Consider the following 27,199-nt stretch of genomic DNA (forward strand, 5'->3'; position numbering starts at 1 on the left):
TACTGTTTACATTACTTCCGCTTCCTCTTTTTCCAGGAGTGTTGCTGAGTATAAAATGATTATATTTATGTTTCTTCGAGCAAGGCCATTGTATTTCTGGATTTTTTAAAATAACTTTTTAGCCCTAAAAAAATACATAAGTGTACTACCTAAAACAGTGTGTTTCCTTGTGCACTGCCGACAGCCAGCTAACAATGAATGTCCTTCAATAAAACACAAGGCTTGGCCTTTTTTTGTTTTTTTATGAATAATTCATTTAAGTTTGTGAGACTGTACCAAAGAAACATTCATGAATTCAACACAACTGCACAATACACGCCGGTATACAAATACCAAATAGACAGCTACAAGCTATAAGTATAGGTTAGCTTCTACACAGCAGGACTTCGTTCATATAGTTTTCCCCCAGAAAGACACATATACTGTATATTAACTGGTTAGTATAGATGTAAAATACTTACAGACGCAGTTTCCAAAGTAGAACGTTGACATAAAGCACTCAAAATGGTCAACGCGACCAACAGGCTCTGTACTGTGCAAGTGAATGAGCCTGTGTTCCAAACTGCGTCACACGATAGATGCAATGAATTATGACCACAAGGTAATGATAATAATAATACATTTTATTTCTAGAGCGCTTTTCAAGCCACACAAAGACGCTTCACGAGAGAGATGGAATCACAGTACGAACAAAACAATAATTATACAAAAAACAAAACAAAAAAAAGGGATTAAAAAGATTAAAGATTAAAAACACAATAAAGAGAAGTGAAGATATAACAGAGCTAGGGATCATGGTGGGTAAGAAAGATTGAACAGGTGTGTTTTCAGTCTGGATTTGAAAATTGAAAGGTTAGATATACTGCGAAGATCAGGGGGTAGGAACTGGGGGGCACAGTGACTAAACGCTTTTGAACCAAAGGTGGAGAGATAAACACAGGGGACAGAAAAGTGGAGGATAGTGGAAGAGCAAAGTGGACGGGGGTGGATTGTTTAACAGAGTGGATTGCAAAGGTAGGGAGGGGCCAAGCCTTGGAGTGCTTTAAAGGTCATGATGAGGATCTTGTAATTGATTCTTTGTTTGACGGGAAGCCAGTGAAGTTGACAGAGGATGGGGGTGATGTGGTGTGTGGAGGGAGTCTGAGTGATGAGGCGTGCTGCTGAGTTCTGGAGGAGCTGCAGTAACGTACTGTAAAATATCAACTGGCTCTTAACACTGGAGACTCTAGCCAGCACAATACGTTTTTTTTTTTTTTTTTTTTAAACCCAACCCTCTTCACCCGATTCCGATCCTCTGAAAAATGGCCTGATTTCCGATCACGTGATCGGACCGGGGACGTCCCTAATTTATTCTGTCTGTAAAAGAAAACTGAAAAGACGCAAGGATGACAAAGGAGAAGGAAGTGGATGAAAGTCCTCATTTGCTGAATCAGCTGGCAAGATACAGCCAGGTGACTCATTGGCACACAAAACACAACATGATTTCACTTGGAGGAAATATGCAGGGGTCTCTTGTTTTAGCTGTGACATGATAACAAGAAATTGGTCTGTGTTGTGCCTCAAGCCTAGAAATGGTTTTAACAAGACCAGGGACTCTTCCCTTTTTGAGTATAATGTTATAAAAAATTGCCATTTTTTCACTGTTACATCCAAGTCTAGGATGCTATGGAGAGGACATATTGCACGGGTGACTTGAGTTTACTATCGATTTTCTATCGTAATGCCAACACACACTCTACATTTCAATTTCCCCAAATGATGACAGCTCCTTATCCTCACTGCATAAATGTATTCATAAAATCAATACATTTATTTGCGAGAATTCTCTCCAACTCAATGAAGGAAAGACAGAGGTGATCATTTTTTTTACTCGAAAAAGGAAAAATCAACAATCACGTCAGCACATTGTCATTGACAGCTACCAATCAAGCAACACAAATCTTGACCTGACCAGCCACCCTAAAAAACATTTAGCCAGAACAAGACATGGAAAAACTTTTCCATTGTTTATTTTTAGCATTTCGGATTATTGCAATAGTGTTTTATTCCTGTGTAGAGTAGCATGTTCTCCCTGTGCCTGCGTGGGTTTTCTCCAGGTACTCCGGTTCCCCCCCCCCCCACATTCCAAAGACATGCATGGTAGGCTGATCCAACACTAAATTTTCCTTCTGTATTAGTGTGTGCGCGAATGGTCTTTGTCTCCTTGTGACCTGCGATTGGCTGGCAACCGATACAGGGTGTACCCCGCCTACTACCCATAGTTACCTGGGATTGGCTTCAGCACCCAGGAGACCCTTGTGATGATAAGCAGCTCGGAAAATGAATGAATGAATGTATTTACAGGTGTTAACCAAAACAAACAATCTCTAAATACTCTATACTCTAAAGGTATAATACACCGGTCATGAAATCACTACATTGGCTTCCTGTGAGCCAAAAGATAAACTATAAAATCTTACTGCTGGTCTGCAAAACACTTATTGGCTTTAGAACAACATACATGCTGGATCTCCCTGCGAAGGATCCAGACCCCTTGCATCTAGAACTGGTTTGTTGTGTGTTCCAGCCACAAGAGCCAAGCAGGGTGAGGCGGCAATTAGTTACTATGCTCTACACTTATGGAACAAATTACCTAAAGATCTTAGGAATGCTTAAATGGTTACTTAGTTCCTTTACATCTGGGCTCAAAATGCTATCGTAACATTCCCCGCCTGTCAGGTTCATTCTACCTTTTTCCCACCTCCTGATTTTAATTTGATGTAAAGCATTTTGAATTACCTTGTGTTGAATTGTGCTATACAAATTTATTTGCCTTTCCTTGCTTTAGCATCTTCCTCCTTCAAAACTAGCTTCGCCCTTCTGCCTATGAGGTAAATGGCTGTTGGCTAGCTTGCATGGCAAAACATGTTTTTTTCCTGTGGCTAAACACTAAAAGTCACTGATCATCACCCCCATGGCGCCAAATATGCTCCCATTCTGACAAATGTTATCACGAAAGGAGGAGGACTACAAATAATCACTGTAGTAAGTAGGACACACTATCAATAAAGGTAGAAAAAACACTTGTCTTAAGTGACTGGTACCACAGTACAATTTGAAGGCAAGTCTTGCTCGAGCGTGTTACTGCCTCAGAGCAACCAACTGAACAATCAATCTAGAAAGAAAATACAATACACAGCAACATGCACAAAGAAATATGCTATCAAGCAGGACTTGTAACGTAAAAGTTTGAGGTGTATGTAAAGTGCATTAAGTATTTATACAATAAAAAATATTTGTTTGCCTCAACATATAAGCACTGAGATATGTACACGATGTTCTCAGAATGGAAAATTAATTATACTAGTAATTGTTTAATGATTTAGTTTTGCTAAATTGACCTACGGTTTTAGCTGCTGTAATGTTGGCGTAAGACACAAAAACCCATTATTATAACAGCTAAGAGTCTTCCTTCAACACAATCTCCCATTCAAACTGTAATTGGCCATACAAGAGAGTGAACTTTGAAAATGGATTTGGATTGGATTCATAAACAATAGTTGGATAAAGAAAACTCATTCATTACAGTTGGCCTCTTCCTTATTCAATTCTGTTGTCAAGGGGCAGTTTACATGGTGACTCTGCAACACGAAGACGCAATGACTGTGTTGCAGAGTGGCCTTGCGTTCATATGGTGTCGGCGAAGACGGAAGGCAAAGACGCAAACCTTGGAATCCCGCCTCCAAAGTGGAAGAATTCGATTGCGGTGGCTTGCTCCGCATGCATATCAAAAGCTCCCGCGGCGCGGGACCATGCCGATAACGTCAGCACTCGTACTCGTATTGGGCGTGCGCAGCGGTGCTACTAAACATTAAAAACAGCAAATATGGTGGAATGTCAGCTTTAATTAATTTTTTTAAATAATATTTTTAATTTAAATAGGTTGGATATTTCCATTTTTGTGCCTTTTTGAACAAAAGAAAATGCCATAGCTTAGAGTGGGCGAGCATGTTCTCTTCCGGGCTAAGGAGGTCAAAGTGCATCATTCGCCATCGCCTTGTAAATCTGCACTGCCCCCTAGGGCCTGGCATGAATACTACATCGTTTTCAAGCGGAATTGTGACATTTTTCGAATGGAGACGGAACCATATAAATGCAAAGATGAAATTTTGCGTCGTCTCGGAGAGTCACCATGTAAACTAGGGATGTCCCGATCCAGGTTTTTGCACTTCCAATCTGATACCGATATTGTTTTGCCCTTCCGATCCGATACCGATACTGGCCGATACTGATACCGGCCTCTCTGAGCATGTATTAAAGTTTAAAGTTATTTAGCCTCCTTACTTAGTTGTCAGACTCATGTTGAAAAGGGTTTTAGTAGTCTTGATAACAACTTGCCAGCTGAATTAGGTGTGTTGGAATAACACATAATGGTTGGTAACAAGAAACTGACCTGTTTATTAAATGATAAACACAAAACATTATAAATAACAAACAGAAATGACATATTCAGACAGTAAAACATGCTCATAATATTGTAAACTGTCTTAAAAAAGCAAAACACACAAACAACCTCAAACTATTAACTATTACACACTCCCTTTGATTTGCTTGCCCAGCCCGGAAAAACCCAAAATTTTATGTTTTATTTGTAGGCACGAGCCCGAAAAAAACAAAATTTTATGCTTTATTTGTGAGGACTCAGGAGCGATGTGTGGTTACGCTTTGTGTGATCACGTTTGGTGACGCCAGTGCATATATGCATAAAGATAACAAATTATAGCCTGTCTTTTGTAACAAATTCTCCCAGTTAAACAAGACTTTAAGATGGATATTCAATAAACATTTATATATTTTATATTTGCATGTGTGTTCTAACAGGTGAATAGTGGATTTGACATTTATTTTAATCCTCTCGAGTTGGCAGAAAAAAAACGCAAGTTTTCTCAATGTTTAAATACTCTACATATTTTTTTCATTATAAATGCATTTACACAGGGAAATAACGCTGGAAAAGTACATACATACATACATCGTTTTAGTATAAATATATGAATATATATTTTTTGAAAAAAGTCTGCCCGATGCGTCTAAATCCCACTTTACTCACGAGAAATAATGGTTCGTCATCCAGAATGATTCCTTTGGCAATGACTCTTCCCTGGGCTTTGGGACTGTCAAGTGCCAGTTTGTCACGCATAGCAAAAGTTTCTGCCAGTGTTCGTTGCGTATGACCTTTCTTTCTGTCTTCGGTTTTCTCCTTATACTCCTCATATACTCCTCGTACTCCTTGTATTGTTTGTGGTGGTATTTCGCTAAATGCTGGATTAGTTTGGTTGTATTAACACTTCTTACAGCTTTACCACCACGCTTGACTTTATTGTGGCATATGTTGCACTCTGCCTCTTCGTCTTTGTGGTCCTTTAAAGTGAAATAATCCCACACAGCTGACATTTTTACCGATAGTCTCTCAGTCAATTGGGAGACGGTAATGTAGTGTGTTGAAGGTGTGTGTAAAATGCGGACGGGATTTTAGGGAAACCGAAGCAAAAACTGGAATGGATTATGTAAGTCGGTGCACTGGAAAACCCAGACCGGACTTCCACCGGACTTTCATAAAAACTGGATTGGAAGTCTGGATCGGAATTTTTCAGTGTCGGCCGATCCGATACTGATACGCATTTTTTCGCCCATATCGGCGTCCGATCCGATCCAGATATCGGACCGGGACATCTCTAATGTAAACGGCCCCTTTGTTTACAGAAAATAAATCATTGACACAATTTATAACAGCACTTTGCCGACAGGGAAAAGGTCAATCAACAGCACTTTTATATTTGAAAGAACAGAACTTTGTCTGATTCGTGTACTGAGAAATTATTTTTAATGGTTTATAATCAGAACACACTTTAATTCAACTGTTTAAACTGTTTTATGTACTTAAAACAGAACGGTTGTACAGTTAAATTGAGAAGCTGTAGTAAAATATCATTTTTAAATTAAGTAGTCATTCATTTTGTCTTCATTGTTAATTAAACATGCGTATAACAACTTCAAGTGTAATTTTGAAAGTAATTGCAAAAAAGTGCAATTCATCCGATTAATCAATGAATTGTTGAATTAATTGTCCGATTAGTCGATTATTATTTATTACTTTTCAAATTCACCTTTTTCAACGAAATATTTTTTGATTTATTCAATCATGTATTTTTTTTATTTATAAATTGATTGATGATAAATGTGTGTCCTGAGAACATTACCGGAGCAGTATAATATCGTTATGCTCAACAAAATAGGTTTGAGATCATTAAGCACAACCAGAATTCACGCAATGTGCATAAAGCACACTTGATTACAAGGCACTCTTTCAATTTAAGGGAAAAATCAAGGATTTAAGTGCACCTTATTGGTCAAAAATTGTACATACAGTACCATGCAAAGTAGCTCCATGTTGCTGTGCAGATACTGTACCGCCACACAACAATCAGTGAGCGCAATCCTCACAAGCTGCCGGTGCTACCTACTAGCTGGTACCCCACCAGAAAATGCAATCAATACGTTCCCAAGTTCACTTGTCAAAATAGCTTCATTTTCAGACAACTCCAAGTCATGGCTTATAACTCTTTGGCTACCCTTGGATCCCCACGTTTGGTTTACTTTTATAACTTGCACACTAAAGCAGAGTGGGAAAATGTAAACTCTGAATGGCTGTTGCCATGCACCGTGTCTCACTGATATAGAGCAAATATACAGTATGTTCACAGCTAGGGATGGGAATCGAAATCCGATTCCAATTCGGAACCGGTTCCTAGTATTTCGAGGCCTCGACATCACAATGAAAAAGCCTTAACGATCCCTTTAACGAGTCCTGAAGACGCATATTGCGTCGTGACTGTCTTGTTGTCCAAACGCATAAAACTAGCATGGCGCCAAGAACCACCCGCTCCAAAGTTTGGCTACACTTCACCAGGAAAGAGGGTGAAAATGAAAGGTTACGATGGTTTAGCACGGAGCACGAGCATTGCAGCCGTAAACATAACAATGACAGCACGTAGGTTTAAACGCTCGAAAGTGTGTCTTCACTTCACGAGGAAAAATTACAACAAAACGGCTTGCAATCATTGCAAGGTGGAGATAACTGCATCGGGAGGGAAGGTGGAGATAACTGCATAGGGAGGGAATAGACTGCACTGTCCTCACCGAGACAGCTGTACAGCTAGCTAAACTCCGAAATGACGATACAGAAGACGTTGGTATAATTTGCTGACTTTATTCAACCATCACTTGAAGAGTGAAACTGAAAATAGAAATGAAAAAAATCAATTTCGTCCCCAATAACAAACAGGTTTGCATCAACGTAAATCAGCGATGATTAGCTTCTAATTCAGTTAGCATTCGTTCGCTAGCATTAGCACATCTTCAAACCACTACACAACTGAATTTAAGTGTCCGATCGCGAGTGGAAACACACAACAACAACAACAACACAAAAGATGATACATACAGGTGTTGCCTCTGTAGATATTTTACAAGCATTAACAAAGAACGTAGGGTCGTCGCAGTGCTTCCCTCTCTCACTAACTCGCTCACTCGCTTGGATGCGGCATTTCTTCTTCACGTGAGCGCGTTCTTCTTCGTGTGAGGAAGCGCAAGGGCGCCCCCAATTGCGCGTGAAAGCACCATAAAATTGGTAAATGGTGTTATACTTATATACTAAAAGGCATGCATTTCAATATACTGGTAAATAATACACTTTAACAGGGGTCCCCAAACTACGGCCCGCGGGCCGAATACGGCCTGTCCCGACATTTGGTCCGGCCTCCTGAACAATACCAGAGATCACTTTTTTTTTTCTTTTCCTAATAGTGTTATTTATTTTCTGGCCTATATCTGTGAAGAACTCAGAGAGGGTTATTTGGTTATTATCTATTTGATTCATAGTGTTATTATTATTAATTATTATTATATTATAGTATTATTTTTATTTTATTCATTTTTGTTCCGTGAAATATCCAGAAAGGGTTATTTGATTGTGGCGTTCTGAAAAAACAATCATTTTTTACATTTAGGCACTCCTGCAATCGTCACACTTTTTCTGTTACAAACTGACCCCGGCCCCTCATCAGAGAAGGGAAAAGTTATGCGGCCCTCACTGGAAAAAGTTTGGGGACCCCTGCAAGTTTAACACATATTGCTAACGGCAGACCAATTACCTATATGCCAATATATACCAATATTTTTTATTTCTATTAGAAAAATGTTTCAGTAAAATGTTACACATTCTTGTGCATTTGCCACTTATTGCCACAGTTAATATTGAGGCTTTGGGCCTCTTTTGACCTTGTTGTGAGTTTGTAAGGTTGTGACTTCTGATTAAACAAACTCGATGCCAATCAAAACGTTTGTTCTTCTTTTCCCCCAAATTAGAATCGATAAGAGAATCGACAAAGAATCGAATCGTTTAGCAATATCGATAATGGAATCGGAATCGTAAAAATCCTATCAATTCCCATCCCTATTCACAGCTATAATCTGTGAGTGAACTGATATTTATCACTATCACAAATGGAGATCAAATAATACGCCAGTCCTACTTAGAGTATAAGGCCTTTTTAATGTTGTTTTGAGCACTTTATTATGGACACCAATGTAAAGTGACCTCCAATTTATTGTCAACCAAACAATGTTGGTGTTGCATTCTCAAAAAATGTCAGTCCGGATCATCAACTTCAACTATTAACTGGCCCAGATTTGCTAGTCCTTATCATAGTACAAATTTGAACTTTTGGCTTTGAAGGAGCAGTCAGACTCTTCTTCAACCATGTTTTTATGTCAGGTTGTGCTCCTGCACATGGCAAGTTATAAACCATCATCCTGTGAGCACAAAGGCAGGTTTGTTGTCTGGTGAAGGTGTGTGCGTGTGTGTGTATGCAGCTTGTGCAAGTGGAAGCACATGCACGCGCACACCCCCGCAGATAGACGGCCAGGGCAAAGTCAAGGCCGAGCTGTCTCCTTAACCCCCTTCCTCCGGTGCAAACCACAAAGCAAACAGCAGCTCACACCACACCCTCCCAGTCTCCGGCAGCCTCAAAGAGTATTGCCCTAAGGTAGCATACTCACACTGACAGGCGGATTAGGTGGCAGATAGCAAATGATTATGTGTCAGAATTCTCATTACCTTATTACCGGCATTAGAATTGACCATGAAACCACTCACTAAAATCCCATTGAGTTCTACACTTTGACTCATTCAAACAATACTGTCTCGAATGACTAAGGTGTGCAACTCGATAAAAGCAATGCAAGTGAGGAAAATGAACGTGAGTAAATGAGTGTCCGACAAGCCCATAAATGTAATGAGTAAGCCCGTAACAATACGCGTATTGAAATCATGAAACTCAAACTCACAATCCTGTCTCGTGGTATTGTGGATAGTATTGTGACACATGTTCAACTCGAGGTAAAACCCAATATTCGTTTATTCTGGTAACTTGCAAAGAGACAGGCTGAGATGTCGACAATGACCTGTGAACTTGCAAAGAAGTTTAGTGTTACATGAACAAAGGGAGAAAATAGGTCCCAGGGAGAGGGCGAGATGGAGGCTCAAGTGGGCTAGATGAAGATTCAAGTGGGCTCCATAATCCAAGTTAGCATGTAGCCTAGCTCTCACGCCTCTTCTTTTGTTCATGCTCTTCCTCGCCGAGGACGGAGTAGGGCTATGAACGGCAAAAATGGCTCATTGTCAGTGGACAAACCCGCTGCGATCGGGCGGCTTGTCACACGCCATGGTCACCGGCCGATGAAAGTGAGCACTGCCTGCTTCCTTGGCCGACGACCGGCGGCTTGTCACATGCCATGGTCGCCGGCCGATGAAGGCAAAGCACTGCCTGCTCCCCGAAGGCAAACATTGTCACCGACAAAATGCACGCCACCTCCTTATTAAAACATGTGCCATGATTCCCGTGTAATATGAAATAAACATGCTTTCTTTTGTCATATACACTTTAAGGTAAAATTAACAATCGTGACGAGTTTGAGAGGATCTGAAATTGGCTATTGGAAAATGAGGGCAACAAAAAGCAAGCAGAGAAAGAGGAGGGAGGTAGGACGGAGGTAAATCATTACCTCAATCCCTCCAGCTCTTTTGTTGACTAACTCAGGCATGAAGTAGTACAGGGGTGTTACCATCAAGTGTTTACTGTTTATAAAGCTTAAAAAAAAACCTTATTGTCAAACCACAGTGACCTCATGCGCAAGCAATGATGCAGTCCTTGAGCTACTTCCAATTCAAGAATCTGAATTAGAGAGTTAATGCATACAATTCAGCTCCATTAATAATAACATGGCGCTAGTACTAACTAAACAGTGGTCCTTCCCCCTCAGCTTTCCGGCATTTTCTTTGCAAGTGAATCAATGCAAAGCAGCACGACTGTACTATATCTTAGGGATGTCCTTATTACATATTTTTGCACCCAAGTCCGAGTCACCTGATTTTGAGAACTGCCGATACCGAGTCCCGATCCGGCACCGAAAAAAACATTTTTTTTGTTTTGGTTTTGTTTAAACAAAAGTTCCAAACATGTTACAGGACTGTACTTTTTAAAGTACTTCCTCTTCAGCATGTGTTTTGCGGAGTATAAATCATATATATTTTTGTATCTTTTGGCAATGCTATTGTATTTCTGGAATATTTTGTTACTTTTGCCCCTTATAAAGTAAAATATACATATATATATTAGGCCTGAATGATATTGGAAAAAAATTAATTGGTTGCACTTTTTTCTTAAGGTGTACCAGCACAAAATGTAGGCACACCCATATCTTTCATTACATCACCTTTAACGTCATACTTTTAATCACTGTGCATAACATTCATATAATTCATATGAGTGAGTCCAATCAAATTCACTCATGCTTCACACTCACACTGCCGAGAATAGCCTCTAGAAAGAAGATTGACAAATCAATAATTGACACATTTGTGCCTTAGAGCTACAGACTCTTCACTCACCGGATCTAAGCTCCAAACCTGTCAAACCGTGTTGACTTTAAGTAGCAAACTCTAGCTGCCTGACGAAGAAAAGCAGCAGGAGGGAGAGTGAGTGGTACGAGCATGAAGCAGAAAAACATAAATATTTTTCTTACAATTCCAATCCTCTGAAAAAAAGCGATCGGCGTGATTTCCAATCATGTTATCGGATCGGGACATCCCTACATAAGGCAATTCGCATGCATATGCTTACTTATCCAGAAAGCACATTGGTCAGCATGGATGTAATGAGATAGGAAGAATCATTTTAAAATCTAAAATTAAATATCAGACAGGCCAGAATTCATGTTTGGGAAATTTAAACTATTATAGATGCAGAGGAAAAATCCTTCAAACTAAGAATGTTTTTTTTCCCATCTTTACATATTTTAACAATAAACAATGCAACATTTATATCAATAGTGCAGGGTTTCCCCTACATAAGATTGTGGCACACCGCCACACCAAAATAAAATCTGCCACGTCTTGCAAATGATGTTTTTTTTTTCCTAAGATTTAAAAATACATTCTAATTTATAATTCATACAATTTAACAATACGTCTATATGATTATATATTGCTCATTATTTACGCACTATTTGCCAGAAGTCATCTGAAAGGGCACGTCAAATACAAATTGTTCCTTTACACGCTTTATTTTGAAAATCACATCGGTTTGCCTGTTGCCTGACTACGTTTGCGCAGAGTTTGTGAGAAAATCCACGGAAAGGTATTTCTACTTAATGAATGTAATTCTGGTTAAAGCCTCTGAAAACGATCTTAATATTGTCACTGACATGATGTAAGTTCTTTATGGCATGTGTTTGACCCGAATCGTCGCATCCTAGCATAGCACTGTTGATGTCACTGGTTTTAATTTCAGATGACTATTTTGAAGTATTTAGAAAAGATTTAAGTTGTCAACGGACGTGGGTCCATTAACAGAAGTACTATAATTGTTGTGGTAATGTAGTACATATTAGAGCCAAATAAAGAAAAAAAAGGACTACAAGATGTAAGTTGTACTATTGCTATGAAGAAAAAAAAAAAGTATTATTACGTAGGGGTACGCAGTTTGCGTACATGTACCGTAGCTGAGAGCTACGTTGAAGCATGAGTATAAATCCTTCTATTGATTATAACTTCATGTAGATGAGGCTAAATATTAAGGATTTCCTTATTTGTTAAACCGATTCTGAAACACAAGATGCTTTTAATATAGTTGATTTTAACGACGGTGGCAATGCGCTAAAGTACATAGCTGCTTATTCAGCTGCATTAGCCCTACGTAATAATACAGTTTTAATTTCATACTATTAATTCAACATTCATTTTCGTAGTAATAGTTCGACTTTTTTTCTTGTATTATGAGAATAAAAGTCGTATTATCACTTACTTACTTGCTAATGTAGCTGAATAAGCAGCTACGTAAGAGCATTGCAGCCTTTGTTAAAATCAACAATATTGAAGGCATCTTGTGTTTTAGAATCGGTTTTACAAAGAAGGAAATCTTTTGATATTTTGCCTCATCTACAGTACATTAAATTATTATCCATAGAATGATTTATACTAATGCTTCGTCGTAGTTACTAGCTAAGCAACAGCTATGTAAAAGTGCATAGCGGCTTACAGCTACATTACCCGTAAATAATAATACGACTTTTTTTTAATCGTAGCAATAGTACAACTTTAATCTCATTAAATAATAATAATAATAATAATAATAATAATAATGATGATAAATAAATAATAAATAAATAAATAAATAAATAATAACTTTAAAAAATCTCATTTGTCATGATATGAAGCAATTTTGCCACGGCACAACATGGTGGGGCTGTCCGATGTAGCCCAAAACCACCACAGCTTTAAAAAAAAAATTCTAGCGGATCCCCTGTAGTGAATGCAACAATTATACTGTATGTGTATGTAGGAGTGGTAGCGACAGTTAGGTTTAACAAAGGTTCATGAAATGGTTAATAAAACATCCAAATTACACAAATCCTGGCAAGTCAACAACATACAGCCGAGCCTCTTAATGCGAAGGATCATTAGGTTGTATATTCGATTTTTAACTGAAATTTTCCAAGAAAAATGCCTCTAAAGACAGGAAACAGCTAAACTTGATGGATTCAACATATTCAGTCACTCTTCTTTCTTTTGTGAATATGAAAGAAAATATGAAAGAATAGAGTTTAAACAAATCATAGGTGAATTTGGCATCATTAAACGTATTATTTCCAATTAGACGTTCACTGCAAATTGAAAATCACAGATGCATTTACTCCACCAGTAGGTGCAGCTAAGGACTGACTCATTCACTCTTGCGGTAGCTAAGCTCCATCATGGAGTTCAAGTGTCAGGGAGGGATAGGAGCTGACCTCAACACGGACAGGCCTAAACATGCAGGCAGCTGCTCTCGGCATGCCAGAACACATGAGAATTAATAGAAGCGGCAGCTCTCAATGAGACACTGTTAGGTCGCACTGACAGCCAATTCTGATCCTGGGTCATCTTAATACGCTCTGCCTCTTCCCCTCTGCATTAGTGGTGGGAAATATGAAACCTGGATCAGGCCAAACATTGTATAAGTTTCCGGGTAGGCTTATGCATGAATGCTGCTAGTCCTGACCAATATGAGCTGTGATATGCGCACTTGTGGCGATCTGGAATCTGGGAGTGCCCTGTGTGTTCTTCAGTTTTAGCTTAAACATGCTATGTGATCAAGTCTAAATTACAGACTCTATGTGTTACATTTAACAATTTACTGCACATTCTAGAATTCACGGTTGCTGCCATTAAACAGTCGCACCGGATAGTCACTATGACAGAAGAACGGCGTATAGTAAAGGTAGTCCCCGGGTTACGATGTACCCCACTTACGTGATTTCGACTTTACGACGCCAGTCTTGTTTTTTGTTTTACTTTAATAATGTTGACTTTTGTTTTGTGATGCATGCTTTTATTTTGGCGCAGGAAGCATAGAACAGGTAGTACTTCCACACGCAAGTAAGAGCGCATGTACACAAGAAGAACATATTTGCGCACACGAAGAAGAGCGCACGCCCACACAGGACGAAGAGCGCATTTGCTCCCACGAAGAAGTCGCGCAGCCGAGTGAAAGAAAGAGGGGATAGATTACAGCTGCAAGCCCTTCACGCACATTTTTTTGCTTAGCAAAGCAAACTGACGTCTGACATCGTCATTTTGGAGCTTAACTCGCTGTCTAGCAAGGACTTAGACAGAACAGCTTGGCAAGGCCAGTACAATAACGTATAATACATGTTTTTGGATGGTTATTTTGAGATTTGGGTTTTTTATGGGTACTTAAAGGGTTAATTGCGACTTAAGCGGAAATTTGGGTTACGTTGCCAGCGTAGAACTCGTTTGTAACCCAGGAACGATCTGTATTTTGATTTGCTGATTCAGTACCTGGATTATCTAGTAAACTAAGATATTGGGTACCAAGTTGCTCTTGATGGGTGGAGTGAGTTAATGTGCAAAGGAGTTATTAACTTTTCTTCCATGTTAGCATTCACCATCATTTTGGCTGATAAAGTGGGATAAAAGCGGGAAAGTGCTTTCAGTACTTTTAAATTAAAATGTGTATTTATTGTTTGTATCTTTAAAGGAAAGTTCAAATCTATTGTTCAAATAACATTGCTTATTTATTATCTATTATTATTATTTATTTATTATTATAATTTCAACAATACGGTATAGATACATGTCTGATGTGTGTATTATTTCTATTTTTCACAGTTGCTCTATGTAGCTTTGCATTATATTTTCTTTTAGTTATTTACTGTTCATGTAGTCAGTTTCCGTGCTAACGGAGCCAGACAGACTTCAGTAAGCAGTGTACTGTAGAACTCAAGCAGTTATTCCTGTGTTCTTTGGCTACATTTAACAATCTTAATGGTATGGCATGACTTAGCGGTCTTCCTGTTAATTGCTTCTCATCCCTTTTTCATAATAACAGTACTTATCAGAATTGTAGCTTATTGGCCACAACTGAGGCGATGATTAGTGACTTTAAGAGGAGCAACTGTGGATCACGTTTAGAGATGCTAGACAGCTAGGCGCAGCAACACAGCTGAAGGAGCTGAAGACACCTTCAAATGCACTTGAGACCTCTTTTACACTTTGACATAACATATGTCAAAGTGAAAATCGAGAAAATCTTTATGTCATCACATATGTCACATATGTCACATATGTGATGACATAAACATTTTCTCGATCGGTTGTTGAGTACATCTTTCTGAAATATTTTCGACACAACGCCTAAAAATATGGTATCTGTATGTAATAAAAATATGAATATTCAACATCTCGGCACAACCAACAAAATGATTGAGACATTTTTGTGTATTTTTAAAATACATAGCTAAAAGGACATTATCACTATAGAAAACGGGCTGAACCAAATTTACTGGACATAGAATTCTATTATTTTGTATTAGAATTAGAATATTTAACAATTGCTTAAAGGTCTCGTAAATTTGAAGTGGGCGAAACGGAAGAGTTTTCTTAACAAGCTTGCTAAATTTGAACTAAAAAAATACACTTTGACACAATGAAAAGTAGTCTGTGTGCAGCTTATATAATAGTACATTTATTTTCCCCTTAAAATAGCTCAAAATATAGCCATTAATGTCTAAACCCCTGGCAACAAAAGTGAGTACACCCCCTTAGAAACTACGTACATCCCTAAATGTCCAAATTGAGTACTGGCTGTCATTTTCCCTCCAAAATGTCATGCGACTCGTTACAAGAATGCTGTCAGCATTGCTGCAGCGATTGAAGAGGTGCCCTGTTAGTGCCCAGACCATATGCCGCACTCTTCATTAAATTGGTTTGCATGATGGTACACAAGAAAGCCCACCCCTCTCATCAGACCATAGGAAATGGTTCCAGTAATCCATGTGCTTTGTTGACATGTCTTCAGCAAACTGTTTGCGGGCTTTCTTGTGTAATTGTCTTCAGAAGAGGCTTCCTCCTGGGGTGACAGCCATGCACACCAATTTGATGTAGAGTGCGGCGTATGGTCTGAGCACTAACAGGCTGACCCCCCCACCTCTTCGATCTCTGCAGCAATGCTGACAGCACTCCTGTAATTTATATATGTATTCTACGTCATCAGCTTCTCTGAGTCCATTTTGTGAGCACTGTTTCTTTCGTGAACACATTTGAATGCATCACACGGGAGGGAGAGCATGGTCACGCTCTGCTTTTACAAGAGGAGCGATTGAAATAAATCTTGAGAAAACAACAGTCTAAAATCGTTACTTGGATGTTACAATCGTTGCACAGTTGCGCACTCAACACTTGGAAAATAGAAACATGGCGTGGCAATGCGTATATTTTCTAGAATCGCAAACAACAACTGGAGACGACCAAGGCGACCTGTGCCTAAATGTGGCTGAGTTAGGCAGACCCTCTCGGTGTGGCCCTTTTGTAAGACTCGCTCTCCTGGAAGTGGCCTACAAGTAATTTTCTTCTTTTGTATTTAGGAGTTAGTCAGCAAAAAAAAAAAAAAAATGCTATCTTAGTGGTTGTGCATGTGCCAGTATCTGAAAAAAGTACTCGCACTGGCTCTAATTTTAGCTGCAAAATACCCCCATTTGGGGACAGTCTGGAGCCCTGCCATTCAAGTGCCAACTGTCACTTAACTACCTCTACATGTTGCAAAATGGGGAAATTGATATGACTTTGTCTAACTACTCGCTTCCTGTCTACCACGCCAGAAAACCTTTGTGAGCGCATATATGAGGAGAAGCGTCTCACGGCCACATTTTCAGCACACCCTGCTCCCACCTTCATGCCAGCAAAGCTTTACGAGTGCATGACCAGACAGGAGCATCTCCCTCTATGTCACATTTTTGGCATTTTCCACGCTGGCGTAATATATGCCACTAACTGGAGTCATATACACCGCTTAACCACCTGTGTTCAAAGGTACAATGTTAGGTATGAAATACCCTATAGAACATAGTCCATCTTAGTGTAGACTTAAGGCTGATTTATCCTTTTGTGTTGCAGGGACGGCGGACCTACACCATTAACGCAGACCCAATTTACGACTCTACACCATAGCCCGATGTGTGCCTCCAAAAAATCCTGACGTGTAGTGCCGTGAACGTCAAAGGACTGTATTTGGTCTGCTCTAAACGTTGTTTCCGGTTCGGCACAACACCGCCATTTTTAAACATTTGCAAATGTCTTCTGTGTTGCTTACGCTTCAACATTTGTATTAACAACGTTTGTCGTTCAATATTGATTCGCTGCAGCTGCAAATACACACGTTCCATCTCCGTTGCCATTGCTGTCTATGACCAGAAAAACTAAAGGGATTTAAAAAGAGTCCCCAAAAACTGTACAAAGACAAAGCCACACCCCTCTACTGGCTTGGCGGTGAATTACAGAGCAAGGCGTTTCCTTGACGCAGAACTTCAAATGCTCAATGACAACGTGGGGGCCCCGCCGTCGCTCCGCTGTCAACGGCAAGCAGAAGCATAAATCAGCCCAAAGTCTCAGTATGTGCATGTTTTTAGCATTTATCTTCAAACACATTTGATTTATTTAGAAACAAACCATGGAAATGACTGAAGTTCCTTCAACTTTAAGACAGGGAGAAATTGTGAAGTTTGAAAACATGCAAGAAAGCATATGAATGTTCGGCAAAATAATGAGTGCAGTTACTGGCAAAATATTATTTATGCTGTCCTCTGATACCTTTTAACTTTAAATCACATTTCCTTTCCTATTCAATTTTTTTATATATATAATGCGATGACTTAGACAAATCCAAATAAAAAGCAGATGCCTTTTTAGGACGTCAAAATACAGTATATCATCTTTAACCGGGTGGTATTTGAAATGTCTAATGTACAGTACGTAAACTGAAAAGACAGATGAGTTATTTTTTATTTTAAAATGTTAACTACAAATTTGGCTGTCGGAAAGGGCCCCTCAGCTTGCTCCTCTGATGTTTCCTAGATGTTCCTGAGATGACACAGGAAATGGAGCTGATGTTTTTCTTATTCATTTTTTTTAAGTTTATTTGTTCATTTGTTATACTGGATCTAAGAACATGTGGTGTATACTGTTGTGTTCTCCACTTGTTCCTGAGGGTGGTAGAAATAGAGGAGCAGTTGTATAAGCTTATACTGTAACAACGATGTCACATCTAAGCGCTTCAGTGTGTGGCAATAAGTGACAATAAAATGCATCGTAAATGGTGGAATAGATTATTTCTAAATAGGCTAATGAAATATTAGACTGCTGTTTAATAAAATGTGTCTCCTTACTGTGACCTTATGCTGAGATGTTACTACAGTAAAAACAATTCTCTTAAATTAATTCAATGTTTCCGGTAAATCTGTGTTGTGTTCAGTGCAACTGTGTTTCTTTCTGCTGCTATAAGTAACTTGTTTATGTCTGCAGTTACAGAATTGGGTGAAAACAAAGCATGCAAATTGCCTTATTCTCCACAAATGTTGCTTGTTAGCCTCATTTTGACTGATGAGGAAAATGCCCCGACTGCCACATTTAACATTATAAGTTTCCCTACAACTGCTTAACCACTGCTATTTTCCATCCAATTTCTAGCTCGTGTATCCTGGTCAAGGTCACTGGGAGCAGGAGTCTATCCCAACTGACTTCAGGCAAAAGCTAGAAATTTCCCTGGACAGGTCGCCAATCAATCACATTGCATGTATGGGACAGACTACTATTGGCACTCATATTCACACTGTAATTTCTGGGAACTAAACCCACACTGTCAGTAGGTAAGTCAGTCAAATTAACCGCAACTTGGCACTACTATTTTGCCGTAGGAAATCAATCACCTCAAACGTGGTAAGCAGTGAGCCAAGTTAAGTAATGGCAAGCTGAGTAAGAAGGGACAAAAGGGAATTTGTAACAGTAGTTGGTGGTTGGAGAGGTGACAGTTTGCTCAATGATGCTGATGCACTTGTAATCAAGATTAACTCATATTTAAGTTGACCTATAATGCTTATCTACGGTAAATGACTGTACTGCATTATTACCTTGTATAATTGCCAATTAATGTGTTTAACTACTTTAGTGTTAGCCATTTCCCTTAGTTGGTGCGAGAGCAATCATTTACTTGCGATATCAAAATCTAAAAGATGACTGGTGACAGGCAGAAAAAATACTCTTCTGCTTGAAGGTAAGGGGGGAAGCATACAGGATGTTGACATTCTTATCCAAGTGTTGACATTTCTAAAACCCAAGAAAGTATGGCATGAACACAATAGTAAATCTGTGAGTAAGATGATTATTTCCGTAGGAAATTAGGTAAAGACTAAGAAATGCAAAAACAAACAAACAACAATAACAACTTTAGGGTGTTGGTGGGGGCATAACCAGAGTGTATTTCTGTTATTATTACTTAGTAATTAATGTTGTCTGTATTAACATTTAATAACTTTTAAATTCATTTATTTAGTAAAACATGAATAAATGACATAAAAAAACCACAATAGTTAATAATAAAAAAAATTATAATAATATAGTAATTGATAGCAAAGGTGTTCATTTTCCTAATGACCATAAGTAATTACTTGTTTTTACAGTCTTTCTAATAACGTAGACTTTTACCTATTGTAACATATGTCTAGAACGTCTAACTTGCTACATTTATTTTTGTTAATGTGAGAATTTCTAATAAAAATTAGTGTCTTTGACCAATAAATGTAGGAAAATACTGTCTTTAACCAGTCACAAGGCCAGTTGTTTTGATTTAGAAATAACCAAACCAGCAATACAACTAATAGTCTCTTAGTGCAAACATTTACCTGTTCCACTAGTTAAGAGATAAGACACAACATCAACGCGGCTCTCACGACAGCTGTCCTCTCACCACACCATGCACTCACTAAGATCTCAGATCTTCTTCCACTGCAGGGATGTTCAAACTTTTCTATGCAACAAAAGCAGTGCTGCAACGATTAATCAAGTAACTCGAATAATTTGATTAGAAAAAAGCTTCGGATCAAATTTTGCTGCTTCAAAGATTCATTTAATTAGAGTGACGTTGTAGTAGTTTGTTTTAAAAGCATTGCAATTAGTTTCATTGATTTGGGTGGATAAACTGCGCTCCAGTGGCAACAATGAATATGCCATAACTTGTCTAACATGGCTGATTCCAGCTGCTCCTGTTAAGACCAACGTAAGGTATGTTTTTGTTGGAGCTAATATGTTTGTTTATGCATTCGTTATTTAGTTTAGAAGTATATTTAGAATTTTTTTTGGTAATATGTGTACCAACAATTTGTTAAGAGCATTGTAAAAAAAATGTTAGCACTTTATAGCATTTAAGCCAGCGACTATTACTATGCAATTCAGCCAATTGTTCTTTTGATGTACAGTAATCCCTCGCTACTTCGCGGTTCAAACTCCGCGCCCTGAGTCTATCGCAGATTCTTTTTCCAATTAAAAAATATATACATAAATGCAGTATTTGTAAGAGCTGTCCCGATCTGATCACGTAGTCTCTCACTCTCGCTCCTGCCGCTTTTCTTGGTCAGGCAGTACACTGGAGTTGCTTATTAAAGTTAATGATGATTGACAGACAGTTAAGGTTTGATCTTGCCAGAGACGCTTGTAAGCCGAAACTTCAAAGCGTCGCATGCGTCAACATCGTTTAACTTGTTAAACAGTTGCTGTGGCAACTTATTGTGTGTATCTGAGCAGCTTAAGCGGATTTGAGTGGACTCACTCAATGAAGCACTTAATAAAGACAAAAATATTCCTACTTTTTTTTTTTTTTTTAATGGATTGGGTGTCCTCTTTTTTTCTTGTTTGAAAATGATTCGGTGGGACAGTAACATGTTTAAAACTTATCTGTGGTGGTCCTAGCCCACACTCACTTATACTGGCTTTTATTGTTGTTACACTTCCTGTTTAATGAGGCATGAGTTCAACCTTGGCAGGCTGGGTGTGGCAGACCTAGGAGTGCACCTGCAGCTCATCCCAATCAACACTGCTCTTATGGAGCGGCCTGGGCGGCAAGCAAATGCCAGATGATTCTAGCAGTCACCATTGGTACGTCAGCCAACTACGCCTGTAGTTTTTGATGATCGTTTATCGAACTCTTGACTAATCTTGTTTTTTTGCCATCAGGACACCCACCCATAGAGCCCTTGCAGCCACAGCCCCAGCCTTAGCCACAGCCCCAGCCACAGCCATAGCCATTGTTCAATAAAAACCCTTCACTCCACTTCCTTTTCCTGGTCGGACTTTGGTCCACATCGACTTTGCCATCTTTGCCCTGACATTATCATAATTATTACATTTGAAATGCTTCAAAACCATTTCTTGAAATATAGATATGCATAAAAGTTATTTTATTTTAATTATACACTGGGGAAAAAAAGCACAAAACACGTCTTATATGTATCTCTTCAAATGATAAATCTGAATAAATACATTGAACACACACACACCCACACACAAAATTGGGCGATTTGGGGCGCAACTTAGCGGTTTTTCACCTATCGCAGTGGGTTCTGGTTTCCATTAACTGCTAAAAACGAGGGATCACTGTACTTACGTCCTCATTTATTATTCATTTATTTATTTTATTGTTTGAGGCTACGCTCTGTTATTTTAATTTATTTTTAAATGCATTTATTGCTTTTGTGGAATGAAAGTGCAACTTTGCATAGTTTGAAGAAACACTCAGGAATTTTATTGCTATTCGCATTTAACACTCATTTGAAAGTGTAATCTTAGCAAGCCAAAATAAATATTATTATTGCATCTATACCTGTTGTGCTTATCTCCATTGGTGATTTCAATTATTATTAGTAGTGTTATTTTTTGTTTTATTTTTATTTATTTTATTCTATTTGTGATTAAATGCGATTTTTATGTATAATTTTATTTCCTATTTTGATTTTACGTTGTATTAATTTAAATTTGATTTTTACGATCTTCATGTGATGTAAAGCACTTTGAATTGCCTTGTGTTGAATTGTGCTATATAAATAAATTTGCCTTGCCTTGCCTTGCAAGCATAAACTCTTATTTACTTGTTTCATATATCCTACAATTCATTCTGCAACGCATTAAATGTTCATAATCCGATTACTCGATTATTCGAGCTAATTGATAGAGTAATCCATTACTTAAATAATCGATAGCTGCAGCCCCAATGCAAAGGCCAACTTTAAAGGGGAACTTTGAAGTAAGGTTGGCCAACCATGTTTTTGAATAATATCAATGGCTAAACAATTATAAGCATATTTTCATTTTTTTTTTTAACGCAACCCTTCCAGATTCTTTGTTTAACCCATAGCAACGCCCTTGACAACGAAAATGCTTTTCTTCGGCAATCTTCGGAAATTACGCCACACCTAGACGTGCGAGGGAAGTCCACCATAGAACAGTATTGTTTGTTGCATTGCTTCTCGGTAAGATGCCACAGCGGTGTGTGGCGATGTTTTGTTCTCGCTCAAACGAAAAGTTGTATGAGTGGCCAAAGGATAGCTGGGCACGTAAATGGACATCTTTCGTTCGCACGAAGCGAATGAATTTCACGCCATCATCGAGTAGTGTTCTCTGCTGCAAACACTTCGAAGATGCCTTCTTCCTTAACCGGTCTGCTTATGATCAAGGATTTGCCAAAAAGTAAGTGTGATTTTTGGATAGATGACTGATGACTTTGTCAAAGCATAGCTGCCTACTGTTGTGGATTTGAACAGTATAAGCTATGAGAGCCGCTGACAGGTGACAGCTGAAAAATAGTGTGTTGGTTTAGCGTAGCCATTGAGTCAATCTCTCAGCGAATCAGTGAGCGCGCAGGTCACGCAGTGAATCATGGGAAATGTAGTCTCGGGACAACACTGAAGTGGTGCTTTGTAATCTGTTCGCTTGTGTGAAAAAACTACATTTCCTCACGCCATTAGACGCCAATTCCTGCCGAGAGCTGTGCCGAGCTGTGTTCTAACTTTTCCATAAGAACTGCTCCATGTGTTAATAAAGAGACAAGGTTGTCAGCGCGTCGTGTGTTCGACACATTTGTAACAAAAAGCTCATAACAAGACACTATGCACAATCCGTTTAAGAGACGCTGGAGTGGGAGGCGAGGAGGAGATCGGCGAGAAGCAAAACTTCGCGGTCGAATGTGGTGGCAGTCCGCTATTATTTTGTTTTCTTATTGTTGCCACAATAAAGTGGAGAAAGCCATCGAAGACTCATCTCCTTCTTTCCCCCCAACGTTTTTATATTATTATTTTATATGCACGAGAGCTGCCGGATCTGCCAAAATGAACATGAAGTCTGATTATTATTTTTTTTAACAATGTCATCAGATAGACAAAAACACAACATTATGTGCAAATGCCTGCATCTTCAAATCATAAAAATAATAACAGCCTATATCTTACCAATGTTATAATCTCGATGGGTCTTGTATCCATTCCATGTCAGGTAGTCTAGGTACATTGTTTGCATTCTGATTAGCGTCTGGCTAATACATGTTAGATCCAACATAAAATTCCAAGCTCCTCTTCTTCCTCCAACTCTTCAAAAACTTGGATCTCCTCCCTTGCGCTCGGTCTATCACTTATATCGCTGTTTGAATCATTGTTTGAAGGGCTTTGTTTGGCGGCCGTATGTATGGAGCTGCCAACGCTGTTCCCGGTGTGACGTATCACTTCCGGGTTCGTCCCCTTTCAGGCTCGAACTTCGGAAACGCGATTATTTTGTCAAATATACAACATATAAATTATTTTTTCATGCTTTATTTGGTGGACAATGTTTAATTTCTTTACTTGTGACCCTATTTGGCATGTGAAGAAATTAGTTAACACTACAGCTTTAAATTATTCCAATTTCATTTGTTAAACAGAGGATCGGAATATGATTTTTTTTTTTTAAATCAGGTTTTGAAAATCTACTATCTTTAAGTATTAACTCATTGGCTGTTATTGACAGCCATAGATGTCCAATCCATTTTGACTGGGAGGGCTAGCAGCACAGTGACAATGAAAAATGATCACTCAATACCAACCTTCCCGGTTGAAATGGATTTGATGTCTATAACTGTCAAGGACAGTGAAAGAGTTAAGGGCAACCACCATCAAAATAATCTGGAGGTATAAGGATATTAGAGGTGCACGTTAATTATCGGTCCAATAATTATCGGTCCGATATTAGGAATTATGACGTCATCCCAATAAATGCGATAACATTATTAATAGGCCCGATAATATATGATATTTTTGGCACGGTTTCGGTGGATTGGGATGTGTGCGTTTGTTTCCACTCCTGTTTTGCCAGTATGCAAAATTTTATTACTGTTCTAGAGGCCGTATTTTTCCATCACTGAGTGATAAACCTTACTATGGCAATTAGCAAATGTTTGCATTTTACAGTGTTATGTTTCCAAGTTCTTGAGAGGCCTTTTGGTTATTGATAGGCTTGCTGTCCTATAATTGCCACGTTAAGAAAGTTGTTTCATGGACTAAGACCACAACAGTCTCTTCTCCTGTTGCACCAAATGTTTTATCTGCTGACAAAGCACAATACCTGTTGGGTTTGTTTGTTTTAGTTCAGTGCTCATTGTTAAGGGGAACACATCGTCAATGATATTGACTTATTGATTGTGATTGACTCAAATTATATTTATTTGGAAAAATAAAATATGGGCACTTAAATTGAAGTCAAAACTGTTCTTGTCTTTGTTTTGTTCATTATAATAATGTTCATATCATTATGAAAATTCGGGTTAGGTCAAAGGCAAATCTATGCTGAATCCACCACTAGTATTTTTGGCCTGCAGGTGTTCAAAAACCCATGTGAATATACTTTTAAAAACTATTTACCATATTTTTCGGACTATAAGTCGCACTTGAGTATAAGTCGCACCAGCCATAAAATGCCCAACGAAGAGGCAAAAAAGATAAATAAGTCGCACCTGAGTATAAGTCGCATTTTTGGTGGAAATTTACTTGATAAAATCCAACACATAGGACAGATATGTCATCTTGAATGGAAGTTTAAAATAAAAATACAATAGAGAACAACATGCTGAATAACTGTACAGTATGATAATGTTACATGATGCATGAACAACGAAATGCAAACGTGGCCGGTAAATTAACGTAACATAGCTGGTAAGAGTTATTCGGATAACTATAGCAAAAAGAACATGCTAACAAGTTTACCAAACCATCAGTGTCACTCCAAAACACCAAAATAACATGTGAAATTATATAATAATGTGTTAATAATTTCACACATAAGTTGCTCCGGAATATAAGTCGCACCCCCACCCAAACAATGAAAAAAACTGTGACTTATAGTCCTAAAACTACGGTATATATTATCGGTTATCGTATGGGTATCGGCCTTGAGGAGCAGGAATTTATCGATATCTGTATCGGTTTCAAAACATGAATATCGTGCACCCCTAAGGTTTATTGCAATATTTATATTTACGCTATTGAAACAAAGAGAAAATGTCGAGTCACAACTCAATTTATCACATTGCATTATTTTTACTTGTATAGAATAAAATAAAATACTGGAATTCTACACAGTGAGAGAAGAATGAGAGGAGGTCAGCACTAGGCTGTATTACAGCACTAGCACATAGCCCCAGAAAACGGAGCAGATTAAGGACAAGTTATATAACTTGGACTCCATTTGAGCCTGTGCATTGCATGTGTCAATGCACGGGCTGTATAAAATGTCCTCGGTGACTCTACGACACAACGCATTATATTGCAAAGAGGCTGGTGTAGCAAAATTAAATATTGCATAGAATAAGTGCTGTCCATGAGGTAGCGTGCATTTGAAGCACCTTATTACCTGATTATTACTCATTTATATAGGCGCGGGAAAGGGAACGTAAATGAGAGTGTTGTTATAACATAACACTGACAAGACGCGCAAATGAAAATAAAAGGTTCATTATTGTTCTGGTTTAGCTAGGCCACCATAAACTTCTCTCCTTACCTTGGTATGGTGATGCATTTTGTGTTGATATTCTGCGTGGTGATGGCTTTCTCCAGTTCGTCCAGCTGTCCCGTCTTCTTCAGTTTCTTCACAAGACTTTTCACCGCCTTTTCACACCATTTCTCTTCCTGGCCGTTCTGCTCTCCCTTCTTCCAACCCAAAAGTCTCTTGACGATGGGGGGAGTGAAAGGCAGAATTGACATCTTTCAGCTCGCTTTTGAGTTCTTCCAGTGTCCACAAGGTTGGCTGCCGCGGTAATAAAAACAGAGGCGATCTCCTTCAAAGCGACCCGGATAACACGGGTTGAATTGTTATTCCCTCGATTTTTGAGTATTATTCAACTTTCACAGGGGTTTCCAGGATTTAAATGCAGCCGTGAACTCTGTCCGCTTGACTGCAGCTCATGAAATGTGTGACGGCACACTGTTGCGCTGTGGAATTAATAACCTTCCGCCAAGAAATCTAGTCCCGTCTGCACGTTTTCAAAATAAATAAAAGGGGTTATTTTACACGTTTTTTTTTTTTTTAAATCACCAAGACGAATTTCCTCTCAACAAATAATCCCAATCAAACATATGTTTGTCGAAATTGTCTGCCCCATTCCGGACTAAGTAATTTTTCTAAAGTTCAGAGTCATCCGCGGCGGTGGTTCCGCCGTGTGAAGTCTGCATGAAATGCAAATGCGGGAGCTGCAGCTGAGCGTGTCTATTGAAACTTCAGACCAAGTAACACACCCTTCAAAAGGCAGTCTAAAGCAGCTGGACAATTGCACAATCCATTCCCCCTTTTTACTTGTGCAAGCTGATAGAGATGCATGCTGCTATGTCAAATTAAGATGCAAAGTGGAGTTATGCAACGATGGGCAAAACACTTTTATTGAGGGCCTTTTGGCATATACAGTACATCATAGAACACCCAATAGAAAAGCAGCATTCTTTTAATTAGTTGACATTGCATATCACTTCAATTACACCGTTTGTTTTTCACTTTCCCAGTGCATTCTTTATCCTTCATAACAAGGGCGTAGGTTTGCATAGGGACGGTAGGGACATAACACTACCAACTTTTCAGGATGCTCAAATTGTCCCCACCAACTTTTAAGCAACTTTATTTGAATCATATAATATTATAATTGATATTCATTAATAATGATACTTTATAATGTCTTCCCATTTGTTGTAAGAATAGAATTTACCC

General features: G+C 38.7%; 1 protein-coding gene across 1 annotated transcript in view; it reads right to left on the reverse strand.

Moving 5' to 3' along the window:
- The window catches only part of smad3a (SMAD family member 3a), a 58,595-nt gene extending 32,042 nt beyond the window's left edge, over nt 1-26,553 (reverse strand). The window contains exon 1 of the mRNA XM_057835317.1: nt 26,003-26,553. Within this exon, the coding sequence (XP_057691300.1) occupies nt 26,003-26,205 (203 nt within the window). The 5' untranslated portion in view covers nt 26,206-26,553. The remainder of the gene's footprint in view (nt 1-26,002) is intronic.
- Between the last annotated feature and the right edge of the window lie 646 nt (nt 26,554-27,199).

This window comes from Corythoichthys intestinalis, chromosome 1 (assembly GCF_030265065.1).
Source record: "Corythoichthys intestinalis isolate RoL2023-P3 chromosome 1, ASM3026506v1, whole genome shotgun sequence".
NCBI classification, from domain to species: domain Eukaryota; kingdom Metazoa; phylum Chordata; class Actinopteri; order Syngnathiformes; family Syngnathidae; genus Corythoichthys; species Corythoichthys intestinalis.